The following is a 26,699-nucleotide window of genomic DNA, read 5'->3' on the forward strand; positions in this document are numbered from 1 at the left end:
TGGCGAATTAGCTAAAACAATAACCGTACACAATATTGTCAGATTGCCAATTGCCACTGCCTAATAGGTTTTATGTACCAAAATGATTTTACAGTCAAATAAAATAATAAATGAAATCATTTGGAAACAAATACAGATGACAGACAAGCAAATTTCTAATTTGCTACATAATACAAATCTTTCTAAAACACAGTTATTTAAAATTGATCATATAAAATAACATGGACTGTTTCTTGCATAGTTCTGTAATAACATCGGAACTGGCAATACCGCATCGGCGGGATCGAGACATCGGGTGCATCCGTACTGCGGTAACGCACTGCTTTTGCTTGTCCATATCCATGTAATGTTAAGTTGCGGCCGTGCGTTCGATTTCGAATAATGGGATGCTTTTTTTTAGGTAATAATAAGACGTTGAACAGGTGGCGTTTGTTTTGTATGATGTTTCCGGTTTTGCAACCGTAATAAACACAATACTAACTTACTATTTAGAAAAATAAAACAATGTAGGTCGCATTGGTAAATATAGAGATAAATATATTTTTATTTTGCGTCTGTCTTGAATAAATCGAAGGGTAGGCAATGCTTTTTTGCCTATATGTAATGCACGCCACTGATGTCCATGGGTGGCAACAATTAATTTAAAAACCGCGCCCTCGATGACGTAACTAAAAGTTTATTTGATATTATTACTTTAAATATTATTAAACAAGCTCCATTATGCTATTTTTAACAACAAATAATCCGCAGTAGACCCAAGTGAATTGTAGAATTCTATTCTAGTTCTTGCTACCTAGCTCTAGAATTCTACAATTTATTTATTCTACCAAATTTTTTTTATTCTACTTTTTTTTTGATTTTTTCTCTATTTATATTTAACCAATACTCTTTAAGGTTTATATAGCAGAAAGTTACAGTAGATAGTAATAAATTTCAAAAAATATGAAAATAAAAAAAATACATTTATCTTAGTTAATATAAAACAATAGTAACATGCCTCTTATTTCGATGTATTAAAATACACGAAAAAAATATATGAAATATAAAAACGATAACTACGTTAAAAAATATTACCATTCTGTAACTATCTGCTTATATACCGGGTGCGTCTCAAAAGTGGCTCACCCCCTATAACTTTTTTATTTTTTCAGATAAAAAAACGAGATTTGGTATGTTAGTATATGACATAAATTAGGATTGATTGGTGTATTTAATTGTTTTTGGTCACTTCCTATTTCACAGAAAATGACTACAACTTTTTATTTTTAAATAGCACCCTCGGTATTTTTTTACTTTATTCGATAGAAAATGACATTCTGAATAGAATGACATATCATATGTCAACTTTTGACATTCTCGCTTAATCAAAAATTGTATCTTAAAATTCAATCTAGAGTGCCATGACTATGTTAAAGACACTAATTCTTCATCAAGGAGTCTTGGAAAAATAGATTTGATCGTCTAATATTTTTAGTGTCTTGTCCTGTCCAGCTTGAAAATGCTCAAATCGTATTTTTAATCATACCTCAATTTTTTCAAATGGAACGAGGGTGGCTCATTAGCATATTTGGAAAAAGCATTTCTTTACGAACAATTTGATACCACACACTTACGAATGGCAAGTTATAATTATATATAAATAAACCATATGCGAAAATGTCAAAAGTTGACATATGATATGTCATTCTATTCAGAGTGACATTTTCTATCGAATAAAGTAAATAAATACCGGGGTGTCATTTAAAAATCAAAACTTGTAGTCATTTCCGGTGAAACCGGAAGTGACCGAAAACAATTGAATACGTCAATCAATCCTAATTTATGTCATATACTGACATACCAAATCTCGTTTTTTTAACTGAAAAAATAAAAAAGTTATAGGGGTGAGCCACTTTTGAGACTCACCCGGTATTTTTAGTTTTGCTTGTTTATAATTATTATCATATCGAATTTTGATCTTCTGCTCTTTTGATATCGTTTTTAGATCGTTACATATAGCTCTTAGAGCTGGTAGATTTTACGAATACATTGGATTCGTATTAGGGAGTCCTCGAACACTTATTTTTTTGTTTATTTTTACAAAAAATACGTGTTTTTTGTGCCATACTTATTTTTTGTAATATTCGCTTACGTCCTAGCTTTCTTTTTTACGTTGGCTTTTGTTGTTTACTTTGTTGTTAATTTTCTTATTTTTATTTTAAACAGGGTAGTGATAGAACCATATTATAACAAATCACAATTTAATGTTATTAATTTATTAAGTTTATTTCACGAAGATTTTAGCTTAACCCTTTTAGGACGTCTTTTAAATTGTAATCGGCTTTGGTTAAATCGAAATAATGCAGACATAACAGCTTAAATGAAAATCCTCAAACTATTCCAGAATTGCTTAACTTTCCGAGTACCTTAATTGAAACAATCTCTTTCAAGACTAAGATCTCCGTGAAAATACTCTCTAAATAAATTGAATTATTATGCGTAACAACTTTAGACAGCGGCCTTGTTAGTAAGAAATCTTCTGTCTTTTAGTTTATTTTGAATATACTGCAAAATAAACACGATGGAAGTTTGGAAACATTGATTTATATATCAGTCGCATTGTTAACAATATTGCTGTTTTTGTGGTTGCCGCACAGAACCGGACTCAGTGTGCTTTTTGACTTTGCCAGGGGTTGTTTTGGCCCTCGTCCCCGGATGGTACAGCTACCACGGGATGTCTGGCTATCGCGGGTCTAGTCTTTTGGGGTAAATTGGCACTAAACAATAGAGAAAGTAGATCCAAGTGCCGTTTTGTAGACAAAAAAAAAAATTGTCTGTATTATGTATATTTTTTGTATAATTATGTGGAAATGTTTATTCTTAACTGTTTACATGATAATAAATGTCTATACCAATGTGGCGGATTCATGTATCCAAAAAGTTCTATGAGTATTTCGCCATTGGAAAAAAAAATCTACAAAATAAAATAGTTATTTTTTTTAAACACTGCTGGCATTAATCCAACGGAGACTAATTGTCAGCAATAAACAAATTTGCCTAACGGACAAAAAATTCTTAACGTTTCGGAAAGTTTATCTCTTTTCGTTGTCGGAAGCAAAAAAATACAAAGAATAAAAAAAGAATAAAGAAAAAAACTATTTAAAATATTTAAATTCAACTATTCGAGAACACTTTAGTTTTTTTTTTAAATAGATACGTCTACAAAAACCGTTGACGTTCTGCTAAAATGACATTATATGAAGTTAAACTTCAAAATTAACAATTACTACCTGATAACAATTACTTAACAAGAAAAAACCAAAAAGCTTTAATACTTTCTGTGTCATTTTATGTTTATTTATATTATGTTCCTTAAAATCAAAGAAGCGTTTGCCATACATTACTAACATCTACAGATGCATGAGCAATACATTTATTTTTATTAGATTGTATTAAAAAAGCCTCTTTTATTTTTCTTTTAGAGGCTATCGCTTCTTTCATTATAATTACAAAATTGATTTTAAGAATGCAAAAATCCCCATCTGTTTTAAAAAAACTAAAGTATTCTCGAAAAAAATATCTATAACCTATTAATTTCATATTTATGTAATGTTCTATAATTTCAGAAAATTGATATATAAAGAAAGGTGACTCATAGTCAATTAGGTTATGAAAAAAATCCTATAATCTTTGCTATGACTTATTTTTAAACTATTTTATCGTAACCAAAATTTTTATCGAGCAGTTAAGAATGAACATTAACTAAAGATTCGATAAGAGTTTATGTTCGCTTTATCGAGTGTTTGGTTGTAAAACTCGATTGTATTTATTGTACACGATAGCGTGCTCCGAACATAGTGAACCACAGCAGCAGTAATTGTCGCACACGGTAAAATGACTCGGCACAAAATTTAAACAGCAGTTTTATACAGGCATGGCATTTTTCGGTCTTTTTAGTAGCTTTTTCTAAAACACTCGTTAGTTAACTACAAAGGCCGCTGCCTACCAAGGTTTTTATTTCGTGTCCAATGACACGGTGAAAGATGACTCTTACAAACGGGTTAAAAATTGTCAGGGTTGTATTTTATTTACGCTGTTATAGGAGAAAATAGTTCCTAGTCATTAGATATTGTGTCAAAAAAATTATACCGTTAAAATGCTGTATAATACAAAAGACCCTGCTGATTATTTTTTGCCGTGGTTATAATCTAGATGAATAGCTTTTATCCCTAAATTCCCTTTATAAAATGTATATAACATTATTATTTTCTGTACTTTCTCGATAAGGTATTTTTTTGGTTTTACTGTGATTTCTTGAAAAAAAAAACAGTTACATGTTTCCGAGTGATACTAAAATGTCTGTAAAGATCAAATCAAATTTATAGTTGACAATTCAAGATACGGTTAGACAAAAATACAATTATATAAATTCATAATAAGTAGTTTTAAAGTGATTTTATTTATAAGTTGTCTTATGACTTTGTCACATATTTAATAAACAATGAAATATGATGTAAAACGGATTATCAAAAACTTAGTGAAGACTACTTAATGAATATCTAGTTGTATTCTGTCTGCTTTTGAGTTATAGGATATTAAGAGTATTAAGGACATTGACACATACCCAGGTAGCATTTTTGGACACGTTTTAGGTAAAGTTTCTAATAATCGTGTCTGTTTCTTGACACAAAATGGAAAGGGTATGCCACAAATCGGAAACATTTCCGATATCTACAAATTTTATATGGCTTTATTACATATGTTTCCAATGTGGTGACACTAGTCGTTGCGGAATCAAAACTTTTAGAGGAAATGTTTCGAAACATTTTCTGCAGTTTGTGTCTAAGATGTACACGTTTTCAGCAGCAACTGTTTCTAAATGAGAAGAAACAAAATACCAAACTGAAATAGTCTATGTCTGTCTGTGGATTTCAAAATGAAATCAACCATCAACAATGTCGACCTCCGCCATAATTTTTTTGTCTTAAAATCTTTGTTTTTAAGTTTTCTCATACAAAAAATGTCTGGCAAAAGCAAATTTATCGTTTAATTTAATAATGTACTTTCATATTTTTAATGCCCCTTCTATATATCATTATTTGTTGCTACAAAATATTTTTGTTTGAAATATAGATTTTTATTTTTATTTCTATATCATGGTTCTGAAAATAAAAATATATAAATTAATGTAAGTAGAACGCGTTCCCATGAGTTTAAAAGCTCAACAGCCGATAAAAACATATATTTTTAGTTAAAAACGCTACCACTAGCCAATATGGTGGAATTTTAATTCATTATTTTATAATATTTTATTGACATGGAGTCGGACACAAATTATCTACATTATATCATATTTGCTAAAAAAATGAATGAAATAAACATAATACAGAATATCAAATAAATTATGAAAACTTTTGAGGCACAAAACGGGTACGAAAACTGTAAATATGAGCCACATCTCTTTCTTAATAGTTTCGAAAAATTTGTGACACTAAGATCTTTATTGTTATAGCTTATGTAGCGAAACCATATTTTGGTAAAATGTTTCGAAACAAAAAGCGATTTATGTTACGAAACATAAATATAAAAAATGTGACGAAACTGAGAGACTTTGTTTCGATTTTGTGTCTAAAAATGCTACTTGGTTAGTACTCTAATATTTAACCCAACAACATTGTCCCAACATCCCCACCCCCAGTCTGTGTGTCTGTCCAACTGTCGTGGTTGTCTCTTGTGTCCGCCAGATGAACGGCGTGTGTCTCAGCTCGTCCTCGACCAGCGGCGTCGGCTCTGCCGCCCCCAGCAGCGCCGCCACCGCACTACCCGCCGCGTTCCCCAACACCAGCGGCGGTTCGTCTTCTTCCCGCCCCCGACCTGAGGCTCCCAGACGCAGCCGCAGCCAAGGTACCCGCAAACTGCACAAATGCCTCTCCACGGCGTCTTATTCCGAGGACCAGTCGCTGTACGTGGGGGCGGCGCCGCCCTTCTGCGCCGCCACGGTCGCCCCCGGCGGCCAACAACAGCCGCCGCTTCTCGATCGGCACGCCAGGCAGCAGCTGATGGTGGCCAGGCAGTATTGCAGTTTTGGTAGTACACTCTCAGTCACCAATCGAGATTATTGCATTGATGAGGGTTCGGTCATTGTCATTGTTGTGTTCTCCTCTTCTTTTTTATCTCTTTTTTTACGAATTTCACTCACTTCTTTACGATCCACTACCACGTTTTTATTTTTAGTTTTTGAGGCACTAGTTTTTTTTTCGTTGTTTTAATGAGATGGTTCGGTTAGAGAAGTACAATAAGTTCCTTTATTATTATATTCTACTAAACACATCTAAATATACAGGGTGAGTCTTAAATAAGTGCAAATATTTTTGGAGGTTGTATATTTTGACTCCAGAAATACGATTTTTTTTCGAAAAAAAGTATGAAATTTTTTGAATTTTTTTTTGGTTATTTTTTTAGATTTTAGTTAAAAAATACAATTTCTTGATAATATGGCAACATAGGTAGTAGATTAAATTTACAAGAAACAAAATTCAGAAAAGATCCAGTGGTTCTCAAAATTTAAGTAAATTTATTTTTTTCAATCGTCACAAAAGTATTAATTTTTTCGATTTGATTGACAATATAAAAAAGTTATTTTAACGCCTAGGCATAAAAGTAAAGCACTTTTACGTCTAATTATAAAAGTACGAAAATATATTATTAAACTGACATAAAGTGTCAAATTTAACGAGTGTAACCATAGTTTCTCGATATATAATTACATACAAGGTATGACTTTTAAATATTTTTATATTATTTGAAACCTTTGAAATTGTTTAAAAACTTATTTGTGACGTTTGAAAAAAATAGCATGTTTTATTCGGAGCGAAAATGACTTTTTGTGCTTAGTCAAACGTACAGTATCGCCACAAAAAGTCATTTTTACTCCTCCTAAACAATATACTATTTTTTGGAAATTTTCAAAGTAAAATAACTTAGTTATTTTGGAGTTATCTAAAAAATGGTAAAGAGAAAATGTTTGCACTTATCACTCACCCTGTATAAGTGCAAATATTTTCAGGGCTGATAAGTATGAATAAAAGAAACTTTTTTTTTCTCTTTATCGTTTTTCAAATAACTCCAAAATAACCGAGATATTCAAGTTTGAAAATTAAAAAAAATAGATTTATTTTTAAAAACTTTTGAGAGCCACCGGATTTTTTCTGTATTTGCTTCCATTTTAGTACTGTAACCCAGAGAATAGGTACATTAAAGAAATGCTAACTTCATGTTAAAAAATGGAAACAGACGCCACCTGGTGTCGCCTGGCAGTACTAGCTAAATTGAGGGGAATTGGAGGGGCGGGGCTTAAAAGAGGGGAAATTTAAAAAAAAAATATTTTTATAAGTCTCACTGACTTACTGTTTAAAGTTAATAAACATATTTTTTATTACTTTAATATAATTTAATGTATTAAAAATATGTCTATTAACTTTACACAGCAAATCAATGATATTATTAAAGACTTATTATTTTCAGAGAAAATTCATAGTAAATAAATTACACATTAGTAAACAATATCATTTATTTTTTAGAGTTGCGATTTATATTACAATAATATTGAAATATATATATTTTTTTAACAATGAAAAGAATATCCGGAACCTGAAAAGAAAGATGATCAATTAATGACTTAAATTAGTTCAAAATACATTTTGCAAATAACTAGTGAATTGGAAAGATAAACATACTATTAAAAAGACATTTTAGTACTATGTTATCATCTATTTACTGATAATACATAAGTATATAATAGGTAAATAACATGCATAAGGCACTATGATACAACTACCTGTATCATGATAACACATAATCACAAAAAATATATGCTAATTTAAATTCCTTTAATGATCTAATGAAACACTATCTAGCCTCAATGCATGCCATTCCAAAGGCAAAAAAAAAACTGTTATACCAAATAAATATAAGCTGAATAAAACATAAACCAAGCCAACGTGCATAAACAACCAAAAAATGCATCAAAAAATACTTTTATCAGATCATACCCTTGGATATATTATGTATTTTATATATCGCACATCCCGTTCAAAAGTTTACTAACTCAAAATAGAGAATATAGAGAACATTGTCAAGAGAAGTAAAAGAAAATTTAAGTTAAGGCAATATGCTCCTTTTTGGATATTAATGGCCAAATAATATAATGTTGATTTAATAAAATTTTACTGGCATCCTTCTGAGGTATAAATCAGATTAAAAGGACATTGTTTTTGTAATAATTGTTTGTTTTGTAAACATTTTTTGAAGACAATACAGTTTTGAACGGGCTGTGCGATATAAACAAGGATCTTACTATTATTTGAGGTTAGAAAGTATTTAAATAACATAAAACATAATCAAAATCATTTGTCATCATAAATTATAGAGGTACTTACGTGTTTTGATATTATTATCAGGAAATAATACGTTTAGTTAAACAGGTACGCTGCCAGGCAAGTTCTATCGGCGGGTCTTTGCAAAAGTTGAAATCTAAAAATACAAAACTACGTTTACATCTTAGTTGTATTTACGAATAAAGTATTTGTGTGTAATTTCTGACTTACCAGTTAATTGAATAATCGCATTAAATACATCCAAATGGTAATTTAATATTGTAAAAGCAAAATTGTTTTAAATCACTTGCCAGGACAGCCCGGTCAGCTTCTTTGTTGGCAAAATGGCCGCGGTATCATGATTTAAGCAATGTGAGTGACAAAGAAAGCCAATGCCTGGCAGATGTTGCTTTCTTTGTCGTTGGTCCTGGCACGTTTAAATTTGACTGTTGCCTGTTTTCCCATACAAGTGACACCCCCGTGCTGTAACCATAGTAATGTCAGAGATTAAAAATTATGAGGTGGAAAAATTTGCGGTGAACAGGCAGTTCTAAAAAGTTTTATAAAATATAGAGGAAAATTTAAAGGAATATGCACGATTTTCAACATCTTTTTTTTGCGACAAAAAACGCTTATTTAAGACTCGCCCAGTATAATAAATAACTGATTAAACATTTTACCGAAAATCTAATATTTTTATTATTAAAAATGTTTATTTCAATGTATCAAAAGGTATTCTTTACACAAAATTGTAGTCTCTCTGATCTCAAAATTTCATTCATAAACCATAAATCCTTTATAGAGCTTTCACAAAGTATTAACTCACCCTTTGTCCAGCTATATATACCTACGATTTTAAATTATGGACATGAGAAGCTCTCTGCATTATATTATTCTCATCATCCAACTGCGAATGCGGCTTAGAAACTAATCTAATCCAATATGTCCGAACAAAGAGGGAATGGTAAATAAATCTCTATCAAACGTGCTCTATGCGAGGCGCTCAAACGAGCAACAAAACTTGTGGCAGGAGTAGTAGAGCAACAAGTTTAGAGAAACAATTATCGGGATCGTGCTGTGTCTGTGTCAGCGGTTTGCGCTGTTCGGATACAGTTGATGTTTCAGCATTAAACTTGACTGTTACACGTGCAAACTGAGGGCAGGAAAAATTGGGCGCATGTAAACATCTAGAAAGTGAAGAATAATTAATAATAATAATTTTGTATAGTTAAATTTAGACAGTACTATACAGGGTGTTTCTTAATCACATGTTAATATTTAAAGGAGATATTTTTGGAAAGAGAAATACAGTAGTATATACAGGGTGAATCTTAAATAAGTGCAATTATTTTCAGAGCTGGTAGATCTCGATAAAAGAAACATATTTTTTCTTTACCGTTTTTCAAATAAGTCTAAAATAACCGAGTTATTTTAATCTGAAAAACAAAAAAAATTGTTTTTTGCTTAAATTTTAAGAACCACTGAACATTTTCTTTGTTTTCTTTCTTGTAAATTGTTGACATATTATCAAGAAATTATGTTTTTTTACCTAAAAACTAAAAAAAAATACAAAAATTTTTTCATAAAATTTCAAATTCGCGAAAAAAAACGCATAGATGTTTTTCTAGGGTCGAAATATACTACCCTTAAAATATTTGTACTTATTTAAGACTCATCCTGTATAGTACAAAGTTTTTTACAGTATTTTGAGATGTTGTAATAATTGTATTTCATCGTTTTATCAGGTACTTTTTAATTAATAATAATAAGGATCTATTGTACTTTGGAACCACCACAACAATAATTACTAAAGTACACAATGATAGAAGATTTTTAAATATTTATCTATGAAAGTTTTTAATTATTTTATATAAAACCGCCTTATGACAAACTAGTCTTCCTTACTGAACGAATTTTTATAGATTCTATAATATTTTACTTAATATTTATGTCCAAATCATAATAATTAGTGTACTTTTCTGATTATTCAATATTATTTAACAAAATTTTAGCCTTCACAAAAAACAATATACTCAGAAAATCTTACCGTAATCTGAGCGCATTGTTTTTATTCACTTTTGTTCACTATTATTTTCTTTCCTTCACCGAAAATCACATCTTTCACTATATTTCGATCACCTAGCCTCACCATCTTCATTAGATATTATTAAAAAATACTGATTAATAAATAATTTGATTAATATAGCTTGTTGCAGAGCCCAAATATTTCATCGAGACTGTAGTATGATTGCTATTTTTTTTTGTATGAATTTAGTTTTTTATTGGTATTCTTCATAATAGTAATACTTCTGTAAGGCTAGTAAAGACTTTGCGCAAGTTCAAAGAGGGTACGAACGCAACAACGGGGTCACGTGGTATTTTTTTATACAGGGTGTCAAAAAGTGTGTTTTTAATTAACATATATTTACATATTAAGCATTAAAAATTATATTACATAGTTACGTACATATTACATATTAAAAGGTGCAATATCTGTAATACGTTTGACGAAAATATCTGGATGAAAAATCCGCCTTATTGTATTCAAAATATATTCGTGTTAAACATAGAATAAACAACAAAAATAAAAATTCTTTTATAGGTATTGAATATGTCGTATGATCAAAAAAAGTCGTTTAATTTTTCTTGGAAATAATGATTATTGACATTACCGTAATATTTTACATATGAAATAACAGCGATCTTCATTTCCAAGCCAACTCTGACTCCGTTCTTTATTTAATCAAATAATATTATATTAAATTGTTTAACGATAGAAAATCCGTATTATTAACGCACTGTACCCAAAATCCGTAAATCTACGGATGAATTAGTAGTTCTGGCAACACTGTCTTCGGCAACCACTCACTCTGTCGACTGTAAGCAGAACTTCGGTACAGTATCCTTTAACCACTGCGCTGTAAATGACTTCAGAGCGCAGCGGCGCAGAGCTAAACTAAATCTCGGAATTCTCGGACAGGCGTACGGTAACGCCAGCTACATCTTTAATTGAAGACAGGTTTTGTGCCACGAAATTAGCCAACGATACTAGCCTTATAGGAGTATTACTTATATGGTATTCTTTGTTTAATTATTTTTGTTTCTTTAGAGTGCTTTTTAGTCTTTTAAAACATATTGTTTTTATAGGAAAATAAATAATTTCCTTTCTGTTACTCTTCTGTTTCTTTCTGGGCTAAATCATAAAAAACAACTAAATCAATAGTGAGATAAAAAAAACAAATAACTAAAATAGAGTAGAATTATTCGTAGTATATTCTTCCATTTTATTAGTGGTAGATTTTTGAGAGCGACCCAGGCAATAGCAGTATTTGTTTTAAAACGAATTGATAGTGTGCATTTATTTTCTCATTGGGACTTTTTTGAAGTAGTTTTTTGTCTAAACTCTCACCGAAGTAGTCATGTACACAGATTTTTTTACTCACGTATATAGGTATTTATATTAGGCATTTGTTTCTTATAAATGTTTCTTTCTATAATTTCTTTTCGGGAAAACTTTACAGAAAAAAGGAAATTTTAGTGTAAAGTTTTCCTTCTCTGTCACGATGAAAGAGATGCGACTCAGCATGCTGCGCAGCACAACTTATTCATTAGGCATTTGACTCTGCGTACCTACCTATCTTAGGTTATGTAACAAGTCGGTTTATAAAAAAAAACTCGACTGGTTGCCTAATGAAAAGGCTGTGCTGCGTATCACATACGTCATTTACCTATGGTGACTAGATGTACTTCCAAATCTGTATACACTCTCTCTCTCTCTTCCTTTTTGCAAGAAACAAATCGGAATGAAAAATTGCTTTTTGACAAACACCAAAATTTTCTAATACTGTCTGTAAATGAACAAACGCGTGAAGTTTGCTTCTGTCTATCTATTCCTACTACTTTTTCTCGATCTGTCTGTTTTAATCTCTACGTGTTCGTGAAATTCGATGTTGTGCACCGTTGTATGTTTTCTGACAAAAAGAAGAACAGCTTTGTATTGACATAATATGTGTTTCCCTGATATTGACTGTCGAAAAATATTATTAATTACCTTAAAAACTTTCACGTACTTTAAAAAGTTAATATATATATATTTTGTTCTAGTGGGCCGATTTTGATGGGTTTTTTAAGTAGTTTGTAGCTAAATTATTTGACTTTTTAGTATACCTTTCTAAATTAAAAACGAAAGTTTCCATCTGTTAATTATACGAGGGAAAACAAAATGCTGATATTTTGGTGAAAGTTTGGAACACCCTGTGGAATATGTTAACAAGGCTAAGAATTTAAAAATAATTTTATTATCTAGGTGTATCTTTTCTTGATGGTTTGTTTTTTGGTTCATCTCAATAGCTTAATTTTTGTTGGAGATATTCGCATTTGAAGAAGGCTCTAACATTTTTTGCTAGCACTAACTGTCTCTGCTAGAATAACAGCCCAACGGCCAATAGACAATAATAATATGATTTTTCAATAACATAAATCATAAATACTATTTCATAAGTTTGTTGAGTGGGACCAAAAGCAAAGGCATGGTTTTAATGTAAAAATTACGAAAAAATGTTCGTGTCTTCTTTAAAAGCGAATAACTCCCACAAAAAGAAAGCTATTGAGATGAACCAAAAAACAAACTACCAAGAAAGGATGTACCTAGATGAAAAAATTCTTTTCAAATTTCTTGCTGTCTTAATATATTCCACAGGGTGTTTCAAACTTTCACTAAAATATCAACATTTTGTTTTCCCTCGTATAATTGACACACACTTTCATTTTTAAATTAGAAAGAGATGATAAAAAGTTCAATAATTTAGCTACAAATTCCTTTAAAAGTCATCAAAATCGGTACACTAGAACACAATATATAAAAAAGTCGTTGTAATGTCGACACAACATGGTCTGTACGTTATTTCAGAAACGTTAAATGAATATTTTTCGATAGTTATTAATAGTTAAAACCCTATAATTATATCGAAATAAAAGTACCGCTTTGCATTCAGTGTACCCTGTCGATTAAATGGACCCCTAATTGATTATTTAAGTTCCTTTTTTGTGTATTTATTTATCTTATTTTATGTTGACCACAAGATCTCTATTGTCTCCAACCTATCGATAAAATTTTTTTGCATGTGAACCTATTCAAGCATGATACCAATCACAGCCTATTAATTTGACAGCCGGTTGATAATTTGCAGACCTACTTAGATATTCACTTATCTAACAAGTCCAATTCTGAGCTTCTTTGAAGCTACGTTTATAAAAACTATCAAGACTGATGTTCTGACTACCTGAAGATGACTAGCTGTTAGTAAATAAGCTGTGGCACTAATACACTAAATATTTTTGTAAATATTTAAAAAAATGTGGTATATTTTTATACGAAATAATTGATTTTAGAGCCAAGTTGAATATATGTACTGCTATTGCAAAAATAGGGATAACTGCATGATGCAAGACCCCTTCGTTGTGCTGTTTTGTTTTTGTTTTTAATCCTTGTACGATGTTTTATCAGGTTGTTTGTTGTAAATAATCAAAATATTTTCTTTTTAGAAATGAAGAAACAATTTGATAAACATGTTGTACTCTTTTATTTTAATACCGCACATTTTTAATATGATTTAAGCTTATTTAGATGTATTGCATGTCTGTAACGTTGAATCAATTTATATTTCAATCGTGATTTATTCCATTTCACTAGTCTGAAAAAGTAGCAAAATAAGCATTTGGCATTTAACGTTTTTTGTAAAACTGGCTAGGTATTTTTACACAAATCAAGAAGGAAATTAAAGATAAAGGATTATACTATGTCCGTATTGAAGCACATTTTTAGACAACTTATTTATTTTTAAGATTTTGATAGTCTTCAACAAAATATTCCTTATGTTTGGACTAAATTTTCTCGAAAATAAAGACATAATTTAACATTCCGTTGCAATACGGAAATAGATTGAAGTTTTGTGGTTACAGTGATATATAATTTATATGGTTTTGTAACAAATTGTTCGCTATTTTATGGCAAATGCTAAAGCTCTGCAAACCTTAATCAAGCCTTAATAAAAGCACGTGTGTTTGGAATTTTGGGTGTGGCTTAACACGACAAGATCAGGCTAAGCCTTAGGCAGATTTTTGGAATATAATATATATTTCTTTCGGCTACACACCCGGTTTACCCGACCCCTGAGAGCGACCCGAACAGTACAGCGTAAAAGATTCTTAAGTCAACAAGTTTCTTAAAATGAATGATTCTATTATAGGATATAAATTGATTCAATATGCACGAGATTGTATAGATATAGATATTTCTTTTAAAATTCGCAAACCGTTTCAACTAACCGGTATTTCCTTTCTTCCTATGGGTCGGGTAGACAAAATGGACAGCAGCTTCTCCAGATCTAGGTCGAGTTCCATGAGCAGCCTGGAAAACATTACCTCTGAGTCGATACAGTGTTTGGTTTTCGCAGATTCGTACACCAAAAAGTCAGGTAATATTCTTAAAATATCTATTTTTAAAATTAATTTTATCTACGTCAGTGAGTTAAGAAGCTCTTAACTCACGTATTTTGAGTGAGTTAAGAGCTTCTTAACTCATGCATTTTCATTACCGTACTCCTCGTTTAGATGACTACCAAAGAGAAAAAAATATTTTGTTAAAAAAACATTTATTTTGCACTAAATACCTACTAAATACAAATAAACTGTTCTATTGATAATAATTATAAAAACATGAAAACTTTGTTATTATAAATGTTAATGATACACATGCTTGCTTCATCCACGTTACCGTAGATGGAGCTGAAAGTTTTGGTAGGGTATATATAAACAAACACAATACAAGAAGCGGTAAAAGGGGCCAAAAAAACCCTACAAATATGCTTATTCTCTGCATTAAGTTCATCAGACTGAAGGGAACAGCCATTCGACGACCGGTTTCGGAGACTTATCTCCATCTTCAGGCCGACTTTGCTGTAACCCTCAATCTGACAAAACGAAAAGCAGAGAATAGCATTTTGCCATGCATGGTGTTATTTGAACAAAGGTATTAAGGTAATTGATTTTTAGGATAGGTATATAGTTAAGTACAATAATTTTTAAAATTCATTGTCTGTTTTTATAGTTAGACGTAGATAAAATATTGTACAATACACGCGAGTTAACTCCATTGAGATACTTGTGTGGTTAACTCCATTAACCCACTTGTATCGTAAATATCTATTAATGTGTTATAACTAAACAATTTTTTTGCAGAACCTACAGTTTTAACGCCAACCCTTTGGGTCGGTACCAGCCTGGGCTCGGTACTAACAATCTTGGTTACGCCTCCCGATTCAGATAGTCGGTCGTCCCAACCTGTGGTGGTTTCGATGGTAGGCATGACCATTTTCAGGCTGAAAGGTAGCATTTTGACGTTGTCATTTCTGGACTGCAACGGCGCACTCATACCGTATTCATATGAGTCTTGGCGAGACGACAACAGAGACAGGAAGGAGCGAGATAGTAAGTATAAACCATATGAACTACCGATCAGATAAATGATTGTGACATTGGAACTACTTGATTTTTAATATCATTTTTTATTTAGTATTATGGAATTTTCTGTAATATTACAGAATTTTATTTGTAATACCATACGATCGAAAAAAAAATCGGCGTCAAAGACGGCTGTGAAATGACAATCGACGATAATTTTTTTATATTTTTAATGGCTTTGTCAATTTTTAGTAAACGATGTCTAGAGATTGACCTTGCCAAAATTATCATCGATTGTCATTCTCCTCCTCTTTGACGCCGTTTTTTTTTTCGATTGTACGGTAGTATTGTAGCGTAATTATTAGACTAGTTATAGTATGTTTCGAAAGTGTGAGTGCGAGCGGTTCAATCGGATTGCAACTAGCCGATATACACGTATTCATTAGTTTATATAAAACCTACGTTATTTATCCAGGAACGCCTACCAGGAACCAAAACAGGATGAGTCCGACAATGGGAGAGAACACCACGAGGAGCGACAATTACAACGATAGGCAGTTCGTCGTGATAGCCAGCGAAAAACAGGCTAGAGTCGTAGCTCTGCCCTCGCAAACGTGTATTTACAGACAGCAATTGGCCGACAGCGACTTCGTGGTCAAGGCAGAAGTTATTTCGTTTAAAGGTACAATATCCTATTTTAAGTTAAACTGAGTATATTTTGTATTGCCAGAAGTGGCTGAAACTGTTCTTTGTCAATGACAGTTGGAACTTCTACCAATAACTATGAAAAACAGCTTAAATTAGCAGGTTTATGTAATTTTGTTGTCGATATTAGGGAACTGTTATTTTCACTGCTAAACACAACTGTTAATTTTTGGAAGTAACAACTGTTGCTTGGCAATTTTTTTATCGCACTGTTATTTTCATACCTGTTATTTTTGGAAGGTAAAACTGTTATTTCTAAATAACAGTTAATTAAATAACAACGCATCTTTGTTATATAGTTTGAGGAATACAGTGGACATATTTTCACATAGCGAGTCATTAGTTTCGGAGCACTGTTATTATAGCATGTCTGTTTTTTAAGTAACAAGTGTTATACATGCCTAGTACACCTTTTTAGCCGACCATACCAATAGGTATGGTAGGCTATTAAGATCGGCAAAATGAGTTTTTTAATTTCACTCAAAATGAGTTATTTGGATCATAGGTTAAAAATTTTAAAAAATCGTAACTCCAAAATTACAGTAGCTAGCGAAACGCGGTTTTCAATTTAAGATTAGGAATAATATTTGAACAATATTTGCAATTTTTTTGGCGTGATTCCGATTTTATTTCACGAGCCGTCGATATTAGGAAACTGATATTTTCACAACTGTTAATTTTCAGTAGTACTAATCTTTGGTTGGACGCTTGTCAAAAATTCGAAGCGTGCTGATCCTGACCTCATATCAAGGATTTTTTGCACTGTTATTTTCATACCTATTATTTACACTGTTATTTTTTGAAAGGCAAAACTGTTATTTCTAAATAATAGTGCTAAAATAATTTATTTATGTTATTCTTATATCTAAAAGTAAGACCTGTGGCAAGCTTGGTAAAAATTCGTAGTGTGGTGATCGCAACTGAGTAGATATCGTTTTAATCACAATCTTGTTTTCATACCTGTTATTTTTTGAATATAAAACTATTATTTTTAAATAACAACTCATTAAATAGCATCTATATTTTTGAATATTTTGTGTTATAAAGAGGACATTAAAAGCGTTTGTTGTATTTCAGACAGTGTATGTCTCGCATGTTACGTCTCCAACGGACACCTCATGGCCTACAGTCTGCCCAGTCTTCGACAACTCCTTGACATCGACTTTCTACCGTTATCCGAACTAAGGTAAGCTACAAAACCTAACCCATCGCCACACTATTAGCTGTAAATAAGTGTATAGCGATATCTTTTCCTCTGGCACCAAATTTGAATGTTTTTTCTATTTACATTTTTTCAATGTGTGCACATATATTGGTTTCTATAATACTTAGAGAGCACACCCGATATGCATGAAATTACACGAATTTTTTAATATACATTCACAAATCGGAACAAAATTGGAATTAAATCAATTTTACTAACAAAATAAAATTACTAATTTAATTGATTTTTTCAAAAACAAAATAAAATAATTTCACTACACGTAATTGAATAATGTGCAGTTGTTATTTGTTGGAATATATTGAGGCTAATGTCGCTTCTTGACCTCCCAATAGTTTTCAGACACCCAGTAATAAGGGAATTGTAGATCCCATGTTATCGATATGGGGACAGCAACTTATCGTAAACGAGGATACCGATCAGTAAGTCCATCTCCAAACACTATATATTTTATATTTTGTTTATAAAAAGTTAAATTGTTTTTATTTGTTTTATTGTAAAACGACATTATTAGTACACTTTTTTTGAATAGAAGGTTGTCAACATCTAATTGTTCATTAAATATTGTTAATAATTTTTGATTACACGAAATAAGACTTACGATAATTTACTTAAAAAAAGTTGACCGCCTTTGATTCTGTATTAAGTAAATATTTGCCACAACATTTGTAAATACTTTATTATTTAAAGAAAAACAGACAAAACAAACAAATTTTCTTTATATGACAGAGCGAGAATTATAGGCGTCGAAAATCAAATCGAATCACGCTATTTACTGAAACGCTTTCGACAAGCGCACACGCAGCTCATTTTCTTCTATTCTATATCGCATGATTTCTCAAAATTTTCCTGCATGTTAGAAAAACGAAACGGCGGAGAAGACGATAAAATTTTTCTATGACAAAAATCCCGCGCCAAACGATGGTAAGTTTGTTTGGTAGATGCGCGTGGATCGAAATTTATAACATCACTAACCAAATAATGATCATATTTTGAAGTACAATGTGATCGAAAAAAAATGGCGTCAGCGATGGCTATGAAATGAATATCGCTGTCATAGATGTTCATCTCCAAGCCAACTGGACGCCGTTTTTTTTTTTCGGTCATACGGTAGTATCTCTGTAAAACACTCTTGGGACACGAATGGATCAAATTGTTTATTTTTTGCTAACGAAACGGTCTGATATGTAAATATTGGAAAAAAAACTATGGACTGCCTTCTATTCTTAGATAAAAATGCCATACTAGAACATAAAAATATCTCTAACTGTAGGAATAAACGAGTTATTTTTAAGCTTAAATCCATTATCTAATATCAGAAAACATCATTAAACTGCTCCTTATCGTGATACTATGTTGTAGATATCTAGAAACAAATTTGTTTAAAATATATCTATCCTGTCGACTGCGCCAACAAGTTATTACATAAAAGTCAATGAAATATTTGACGAATGCACGTCAAATATACGTATACGCAGATTTAGTTTCAAATTTGTCAAATGTCAGATTATTAAAATAATAATAAAATCGGAAATATCAAATAACGGATTCGTAAAGAAAAATCTCGTGACAGCCGGCAAAAATTTGCCATGACTACCAACATAAAAGTTTTTTTTATCTGCCATTTCGTCAACTTGATGCCACAGCGTGCTGTCTTTTTTAACTATGATATGAGATTATTAGAGAAAAAGGAAAAAGTGCCCTCTACGTTTCAAACAAGCTTTTATTTATAAAATTTGTAAAAATTTACAATTTTCGTACAAAATTTTATCGGATTTACTAAACCAACTGATGTAAACTAAAAAGGGTTTTAACGAAATGAAATTGCTATCCCCAGTCAACCAGAAACTTTCTATTTACTTTAAAAGAAGAGAATTAGTAAAGTTAGTTTATTAGATAAACTTGGGCGGATTCAACTTGTTGCCGCCCTCCCAGAAGTGTTTTCGAAAGAGATACCTAAACATCTAAGAGAATCTAGAATAGCTGTAAATAATACTGTTGGGGGAATTTTGTAGGATCGCAAGAACATTCGGCTTTAGCAACAAAGGACACGGTCTGTATCTAGCGTCGCCATCGGAACTGCAGAAGTTTACTTTGTGCACGGACTTTTGGTAAGTTTAAAAGAGAAATTTTAAAAGACGTACATTATTTAGAGAAGCTAAATTCATTACATAAATAAATGAAACAAGTTTGGATGGGACAGTGGCCATAAGGACAATGTAAATACTATTTGGCGCTGTTCTTGCAGCGGATGCGGTACATAGCTTTTGATGATTTCTGGAGCTGTTTGGCATTCTCCGTAATTATATCGGAAAATTATTTTTTGTTCAAATTTATTCACACAGCAGTTTTTAGTTGTTTTTTTTAATGCAACTTTTCCACAATTATCAAGGGTTTTGCGTAAATGCAGTTAAAATTAAACGCTCAAGATCACAATAACCGTGAAAAAGAACGCATTTTTTCAACAAGAACGGTTTAAATTTTTTATTTCTTTCACTGATTATGGTTGTTCTTAGCAACTCCTATAGCAGCGCCCTACAGTGTATCCGATCCAAAATCAATGTGTGCAAACCAAACTGAATATACTAACAAAGAAATATTCCTCTTTTAAATTCTTTTATTTGAAGAAATGCTCATCTCTTTATTTATACCTTATTTTATTTATTTTTTGTAGCGCTGACTTAACAGAGATGCTGGGAGACCTTTTCTTAACCTGCGAGATGCCAGAACCACCAAAAGTTGGCTTCTTCAAAGGCCTGTTCGGAGGCGGAGTTAGCTCTTTGGATCGAGAGGAACTATGTAAGATCTCTGAAAAATCCGGAGGTATAGGGGTAGAGAGAATAGCATAACTGGCCGAAGAATATTCTCCTTACCCCTATATCTCTGGAATTTATTTTCTAACCTAACCTTATCTTTGTTTCCTTAAGTCGGAGAATCAAGCGGCAAGGCGAACAAATCCATCGCCAAACACATTCCGGGCAGCATGCAAGAGGTCGGCCAAAGGGCGAACACGGCCTGCAGCGAGGTCAGCCGCGCCCACAAGCTCATGCTCGAGAGGGGGGAAAAGCTGAGCCAATTAGAGGACAGAGCGGAGCGCATGCGCAACGAGGCGGAGAACTTCAGCTCGTCGGCGCACGAGCTGATGCTCAAGTACAAGGACAAGAAGTGGTACCAGTTATGAAGCGCCATCTGGGGGAAATTATTCATGGTTTAAGCCACGTAACGAACGTCTAAGTCGCATTGTTTGATCACCCGCTTGTACCGTATGATAAAAAAAAACGGTGTCAAAGACGGCTGGGAAGATAATTTTAGCGAGGTCAAGCCCTACACGTTATTAAGAAGGTTGTAATTTATTTTTATATTGAGTTAATTTTTGAGAAAAATGATTTTTAAATGGTGTGTCTGAAAAATTAGTGTTAATTTTTGACAAATTTTGTCGATTTTTAGTAAATGACATCTAGATGAGATTGACCTCGCTAAAATTATCATCATTATTGTCATATCAGCATTGTCTTGCCGTTTTTTTATATCATATCGTATCTAGGCCGGAGTAAATTATAAAAATAACATTGACGGAAGTACTGTGCGACTTAGATGTCTTTCTTGGGGAAGTTTATGATTAGGATAGATTGTTGCCAAGTTGTGAGATTTTTCTTTTCTACCTTGTATAAGAGATATACGTTTAAGTAGGTGTGACAGATTTCTACATTTGCTACTGATTAAATTAAACTAAACCTTACGGATCTAAGCTGGGCATTAGGCTGTTCTTAGTGATAAAAGTGAAGAAACAAGGTGTTTTATAGTTGCTAAAAATGTTCAGTTATTTTTCTGTTCATAATAAATATTTTAAGAGTTAGGCTACGTAAAAAATGCATGTTTAAGTAAAAGAAACGTTTGTTTTTCTGTGCCATGAGCAGGTTTAAAGTATTGATAAAGAATCAAAAACTGTTTTATTAAACTTTAATTTTTTAAATAATACTTTATACAACTTAAATATTGATGATAGGTTAGAATATAGTCTTCTAAAAGAACTCTTACAGTGTGAAAGCTCTTGTTTAGTGTAGAGACTTTCAGATAATTCTTTTGATTCTATTTTAGATAAAAATACTTCTTGTTTCTTACACATGTGATTTTCAAAAAGCCATCTCTTAAGACGGGTTCTCAGCTGTCAGTCTCACTGATTCAGTGGGATTGGAAGGAATAATGAACGTTAGAGCAAGTTTTCAGTGAACGGATAAATAACACACCACAAATAAAACAAAATATTTTATTAATAATAATTTCAATAATTACACCACTGAATTTTATACCTAAAGACTTGGTTACTTAACTTTAATCTTTATTTTTTTAAACTAGTACCTTTCAGTACCTAATACCATTTTACAACCTATTGTGTTATGTTTTTATTTTACAGCTACTCCAGTTTTTTTTCCAATACCATATACGAGATGGTATACAAACTTTATTGTTGTATAATATAACTACTACTGTGTCTACCCTATATCATATACCCTGCTGGTCATCCAATTTATGTGGTCTGGATTTTAATGAGACTGACAGAGAATAATATAAATGACCGGTTGACAGACAGAGAGACAAAATGAAAAGCGGCATCCGGTGTTGCCGGTTTTTTACGTTTGTAGGAAAATGTGTGTAGAAAAATACAAGCTATTTTAGAAACAGTGTATATCTTTCACTTTCACTGAAAGCACGTTATTAATGATAATTTTCACTGAAAATGTGTTCTCACGTTCATAACACTGAATCAGTCAAACTGCCTCTGCGAGACTGACAGGTAAGAGTCCGCCTGTAGTCTATAACGAGGATAAGAAATTGATGTCCGCCTTTCAAAGCCTCTTTTATAAACTCGCTTGTAATCCAACCGAGATGTCAATTTTCTTTGCCTGTTCGCGAGGTGATTTCGAAAAAATACCTAGCCAAAACATTGCGTATGTTAAGAGACCCTTTAAGGCACGATTTTTTCAAAATCATCTCGTTATCTTCCTAGTCATTCGGTTCTTGTTCGACGAGAATCTATCTCTAGACTTATACAAATCTGTACATAAAAAAAACTTTGGTAGAGAGTATATAGCTGGTAATATCTATGTAAATATGTTACTATATAGCTGAAATAACTTTATTAGTACCTACTGATTTTCGGGAGAAATAAGTTTCAGTATCGCCAATTGACAATAAGTAATTTTTTCGGCATTGATTCTTCATTGTTAGTTCGATTCGGTTCTTCGTTTGGCCAGCGCTGAGATGTTTCACTTGGGATAAGAATATACTGGGTTATACATCGGGTCAGGACAAATAGGAAATACCATATAAATTTTAAGGGTATTGTTTATTTGTTTCACTATTGATTTTAAAACAAACTTTTAATTGAACTTTTTAAAGTACTGAAATGACAAATATGTATGTATACTGTTTTACCGCTGTACAAGTTACTTTTTTTTAATTACTTAATTTAGGAAATAATTTTAATAACACCCTTAAAATTTACGTGGGCGTAAAATAATGTCCTGAGCCGATGTAACCCGGTATAACTAAACTACGGGTCGTCACATATCAAAACCCAACCTATCACTCTGGCCTTCCTCAGTAGCACAAGGCCCGTAGATTCGTAGAAAACACAAGGTTAATGATTTGTTGTCTTCCCAACCGGTCAAGGGCCATAAACAGTTCACCTCTCTGTAGTACAGGTCATTTGAACTACGCGTTTGAACTACAAAGAGTGTTGTAATCTTTGAATAAAAATATTAAGGGAAGAGTATAATGAATTATCCATGTAATCATGCATGGTAAACGGAAAGAGGACTCTAGGGTGGGGATCCTTGACAGTTCTGTTTGACGACTCATTTGACACATTTGAATTTGATTTGAAATTTTGTGGTTGTCAGTCTCTACTGAACTTATTCTATGTTATTTATTATTTATTCTACAACCTGGTAGCAGTTTATAATGGTAGTAAATCTAGAAGGAAATTGTGGCAGAACTTAAATTAACAGTGACACTATTGCGATTTATCGAAAAAGACTGTAAAATAGTTGGTTATGAAGCGTGCGGTAGATCTCGATCAAAAATCGAAGGAAATAATGGATTAACTTTTCACTAGTAAGTGACTATATAATATACATACGTGTAGTAAACCGATTATTTATGAAATTCACTTAAAATTAAATAATTATATATTTTTTCTTGTATTTTTGCTTTTATTTACTACTTGTCAAATATTAGATGTCTTTAGATACGTCAACTTGACTTACTTGCTTCAGTAGCGTATCGGATGTTTGTTTTAAAAAATAATTATTATATCTTATCTATTTTTATTAGAATTATATTTTTTATATCAATTTTTAAAAAACTGTCAACATTTATTGACAACGTAAAATAAAACCGAAAAGTCCAACAAATCCGCAAAATTTGACATCAAATTCAAAAGTCTCGTTGAAACGTCAAACAAAACTGTCAAAAATAGAGGTCCAGGATGTCGGAACCGTCTCTCATGCATGAATACATGGATAGCATTCTACTCCTTTTTTAATATTTTTATTCAAAGATATTATAGAAGTAATGTTACTATGTACTTCTATTCAAAGAATGTCGATGATGACAATGATTGATTGAACTAGATTTATTTCCAAATGTAATTCGGTGACCTGTAATTAGTGATTCTATTTAGATCGTTGAAAATGATAAATATTAATAAAGATATGGCCGAAATACGGGTGCGGACAGTAGATTTGGTCGGCCGCAGTACCAGTTTGGCTCGTGAGTAGTTCCAGTGACGTACCGCACCTTTTGTTATGTCGAGTTAACGTAGATTTTCTACTTCGACGCTATCTGTACATAAATGTAGGTTCGCTGGTTACAGTTTTTCTATTCGAACCCTTATATCTTCCAAGCCGGACTAGCCGAAAATTTATTCTATACCATCTGTAAAGTCTGTTTGTTTGTTTAAGAGACTACCAGTTCTCTTTATGACCCCTATAGACACGTACTTTTCTGGTAGTTTCAATTCACAGGTAAAACAGTTTTTTTTAATAAATCATACGCCGTAGTCGTGTTTTGATTGCGTTGATTAGTCTCTGCGATAAGTTTTTTTGTTTAGATTGCACGCGAAATATCCGACCGATTTATCGTTTATTTTCAGGGGGGACATAAAATTGGAGGTAGCACTGACCAACAGGAAATGCACATGGCTACCACGTGATAACGAAACGTGCAAAAATCTCCACCAATCACGTTAGTTTAATCCGGGATGATCATCATATATAACATATACATATGTTATCATATATAAATTATATATGATCATTATATATAAATTATATATGATCATTATATATAAATTATATATGATCATTATATATAAATTATATATGATCAGCTACATGTATAGCATATATAACATATATAGTTTACATATGATCATATATAATTAATGATATTTTTATATATGATCAAATATTTGTTATTTTTATATATATCATATATCATATAAACTGAAAGTGCGTAGCCACTTTACGCGTCCAGTAAAACCGCCAGAAAAGTACGTAAGTCAGTTAGGGCCATTGTAACTAAACTTACATTTGAGAAACAATACAAAGAATCATCAGTCACCTTCTTAGGCTGCTTCTCATAATGACATTCAGCAATTATATTAATGGTTGTAATAAATATATTTTAAGTATCAAAGCTTAGTTATGTAAGAGACTGGGATGAGATAGAGCTCTTTAAGTGGAAATACAATATTTTACTTTAGACAACTTATCTGAAACTACTGTATCTCGTGTATAGAAAAACTTTTGCATTTCCGCATAACAAAAAATCGACTAAATCTGTTATTTATTTCATAATGTCTATAACTTGTTGTGTTTTATGGTTTTTAGTTTATATGTATGTGTTGCGTTGTTGTTCAAAACGTCTCGAAGCAATCCTCGTTTGATTTGAGAGTCAGACTGTCAAATTTAGATCTTTAAATAGCAGTTTTGACGTTAATTTTTGATTAGGAGATAAAATTTCGATGGGAAACTATAGAATTGACATCTGATTCCAAAATCAAAAGGGGAGTCCTTCCTGACGATTGTATAGAGGTGGGAACAACTTGTACAGCGACAATGTTAGTAAAACTTTGTGCAAAATTATATTATTGTTCTCATGAAATAAAGCAAATTGTTTATAATTGTTGTTTTTATTCACCCTTTCAACGATTTTTTCAAAATGACCGTATATAAAAATATCATATAAATTTTATATAGCATATATAATTTATAGATGATCATATAGATTTTTTATATTATCATATATAATTGACAAATAATCATATATAATTTAGATCATATATAATTTAAATATGATCATATATTTTATAGACAATCATACATAATTTATCGACAATCATATGTAATTTATCGGCGATCATATATAATTCATTAATGATCATATATAATTTATCGTCGATCATATATAATTTATCGACGATCATATATAATTTATATGTGATCATATATAAATTATATATGCTCGTCTATAAATTATATATGATCATTTATAAATTATATATGATCGACGATAAATTATATATGATGTCCGATAAATTATATATGATCGACGATAAATTATATATGATCATATTTAAATTATATATGATCATCGATAAATTATATATGATAATATAATTTATATATGATCCTTAATAAAGTATATATGATCGTGTATATTTTATATATAACCGTACATAATTTATATATGATATTTTCATGATTATATATAATTGTAATATAATTTATATATGATCAGAATATAAAATATATATAGAACATGGGATATAAACATATCTTATATTTAAAAAACATAAATTATATATGATCGCCGTACATAAATTATATGACATCATATATAACATATATGATACATGATCATCCTACTATACCTTCAAAAACAAAAGAAAA

General features: G+C 31.5%; 1 protein-coding gene across 5 annotated transcripts in view; it reads left to right on the forward strand.

The window, feature by feature from the left end:
• The window catches only part of LOC115881974 (syntaxin-binding protein 5), a 175,133-nt gene extending 154,049 nt beyond the window's left edge, over nt 1-21,084 (forward strand). For 2 of the 5 annotated variants that reach the window (XM_030899733.1, XM_030899735.1), the window contains exons 15-22: nt 14,705-14,830; nt 15,594-15,842; nt 16,291-16,497; nt 17,598-17,706; nt 18,078-18,164; nt 19,758-19,853; nt 20,417-20,541; nt 20,670-21,084. In XM_030899733.1, coding sequence (XP_030755593.1) covers nt 14,705-14,830; nt 15,594-15,842; nt 16,291-16,497; nt 17,598-17,706; nt 18,078-18,164; nt 19,758-19,853; nt 20,417-20,541; nt 20,670-20,923 — 1,253 coding nt within the window. In that variant the 3' untranslated portion in view covers nt 20,924-21,084. Of the gene's footprint in view, nt 1-5,723; nt 5,884-14,704; nt 14,831-15,593; nt 15,843-16,290; nt 16,498-17,597; nt 17,707-18,077; nt 18,165-19,757; nt 19,854-20,416; nt 20,542-20,669 lie in introns of all 5 variants that reach the window. The other 3 variants (XM_030899738.1, XM_030899734.1, XM_030899736.1) reach the window with 3 other exon arrangements.
• Nucleotides 21,085-26,699: the final 5,615 nt, after the last annotated feature.

This window comes from Sitophilus oryzae, unplaced genomic scaffold (genome assembly GCF_002938485.1).
Source record: "Sitophilus oryzae breed Bouriz unplaced genomic scaffold, Soryzae_2.0 scaffold_1745_pilon_pilon, whole genome shotgun sequence".
Classification (NCBI taxonomy): Eukaryota; Metazoa; Arthropoda; class Insecta; order Coleoptera; family Curculionidae; genus Sitophilus; species Sitophilus oryzae.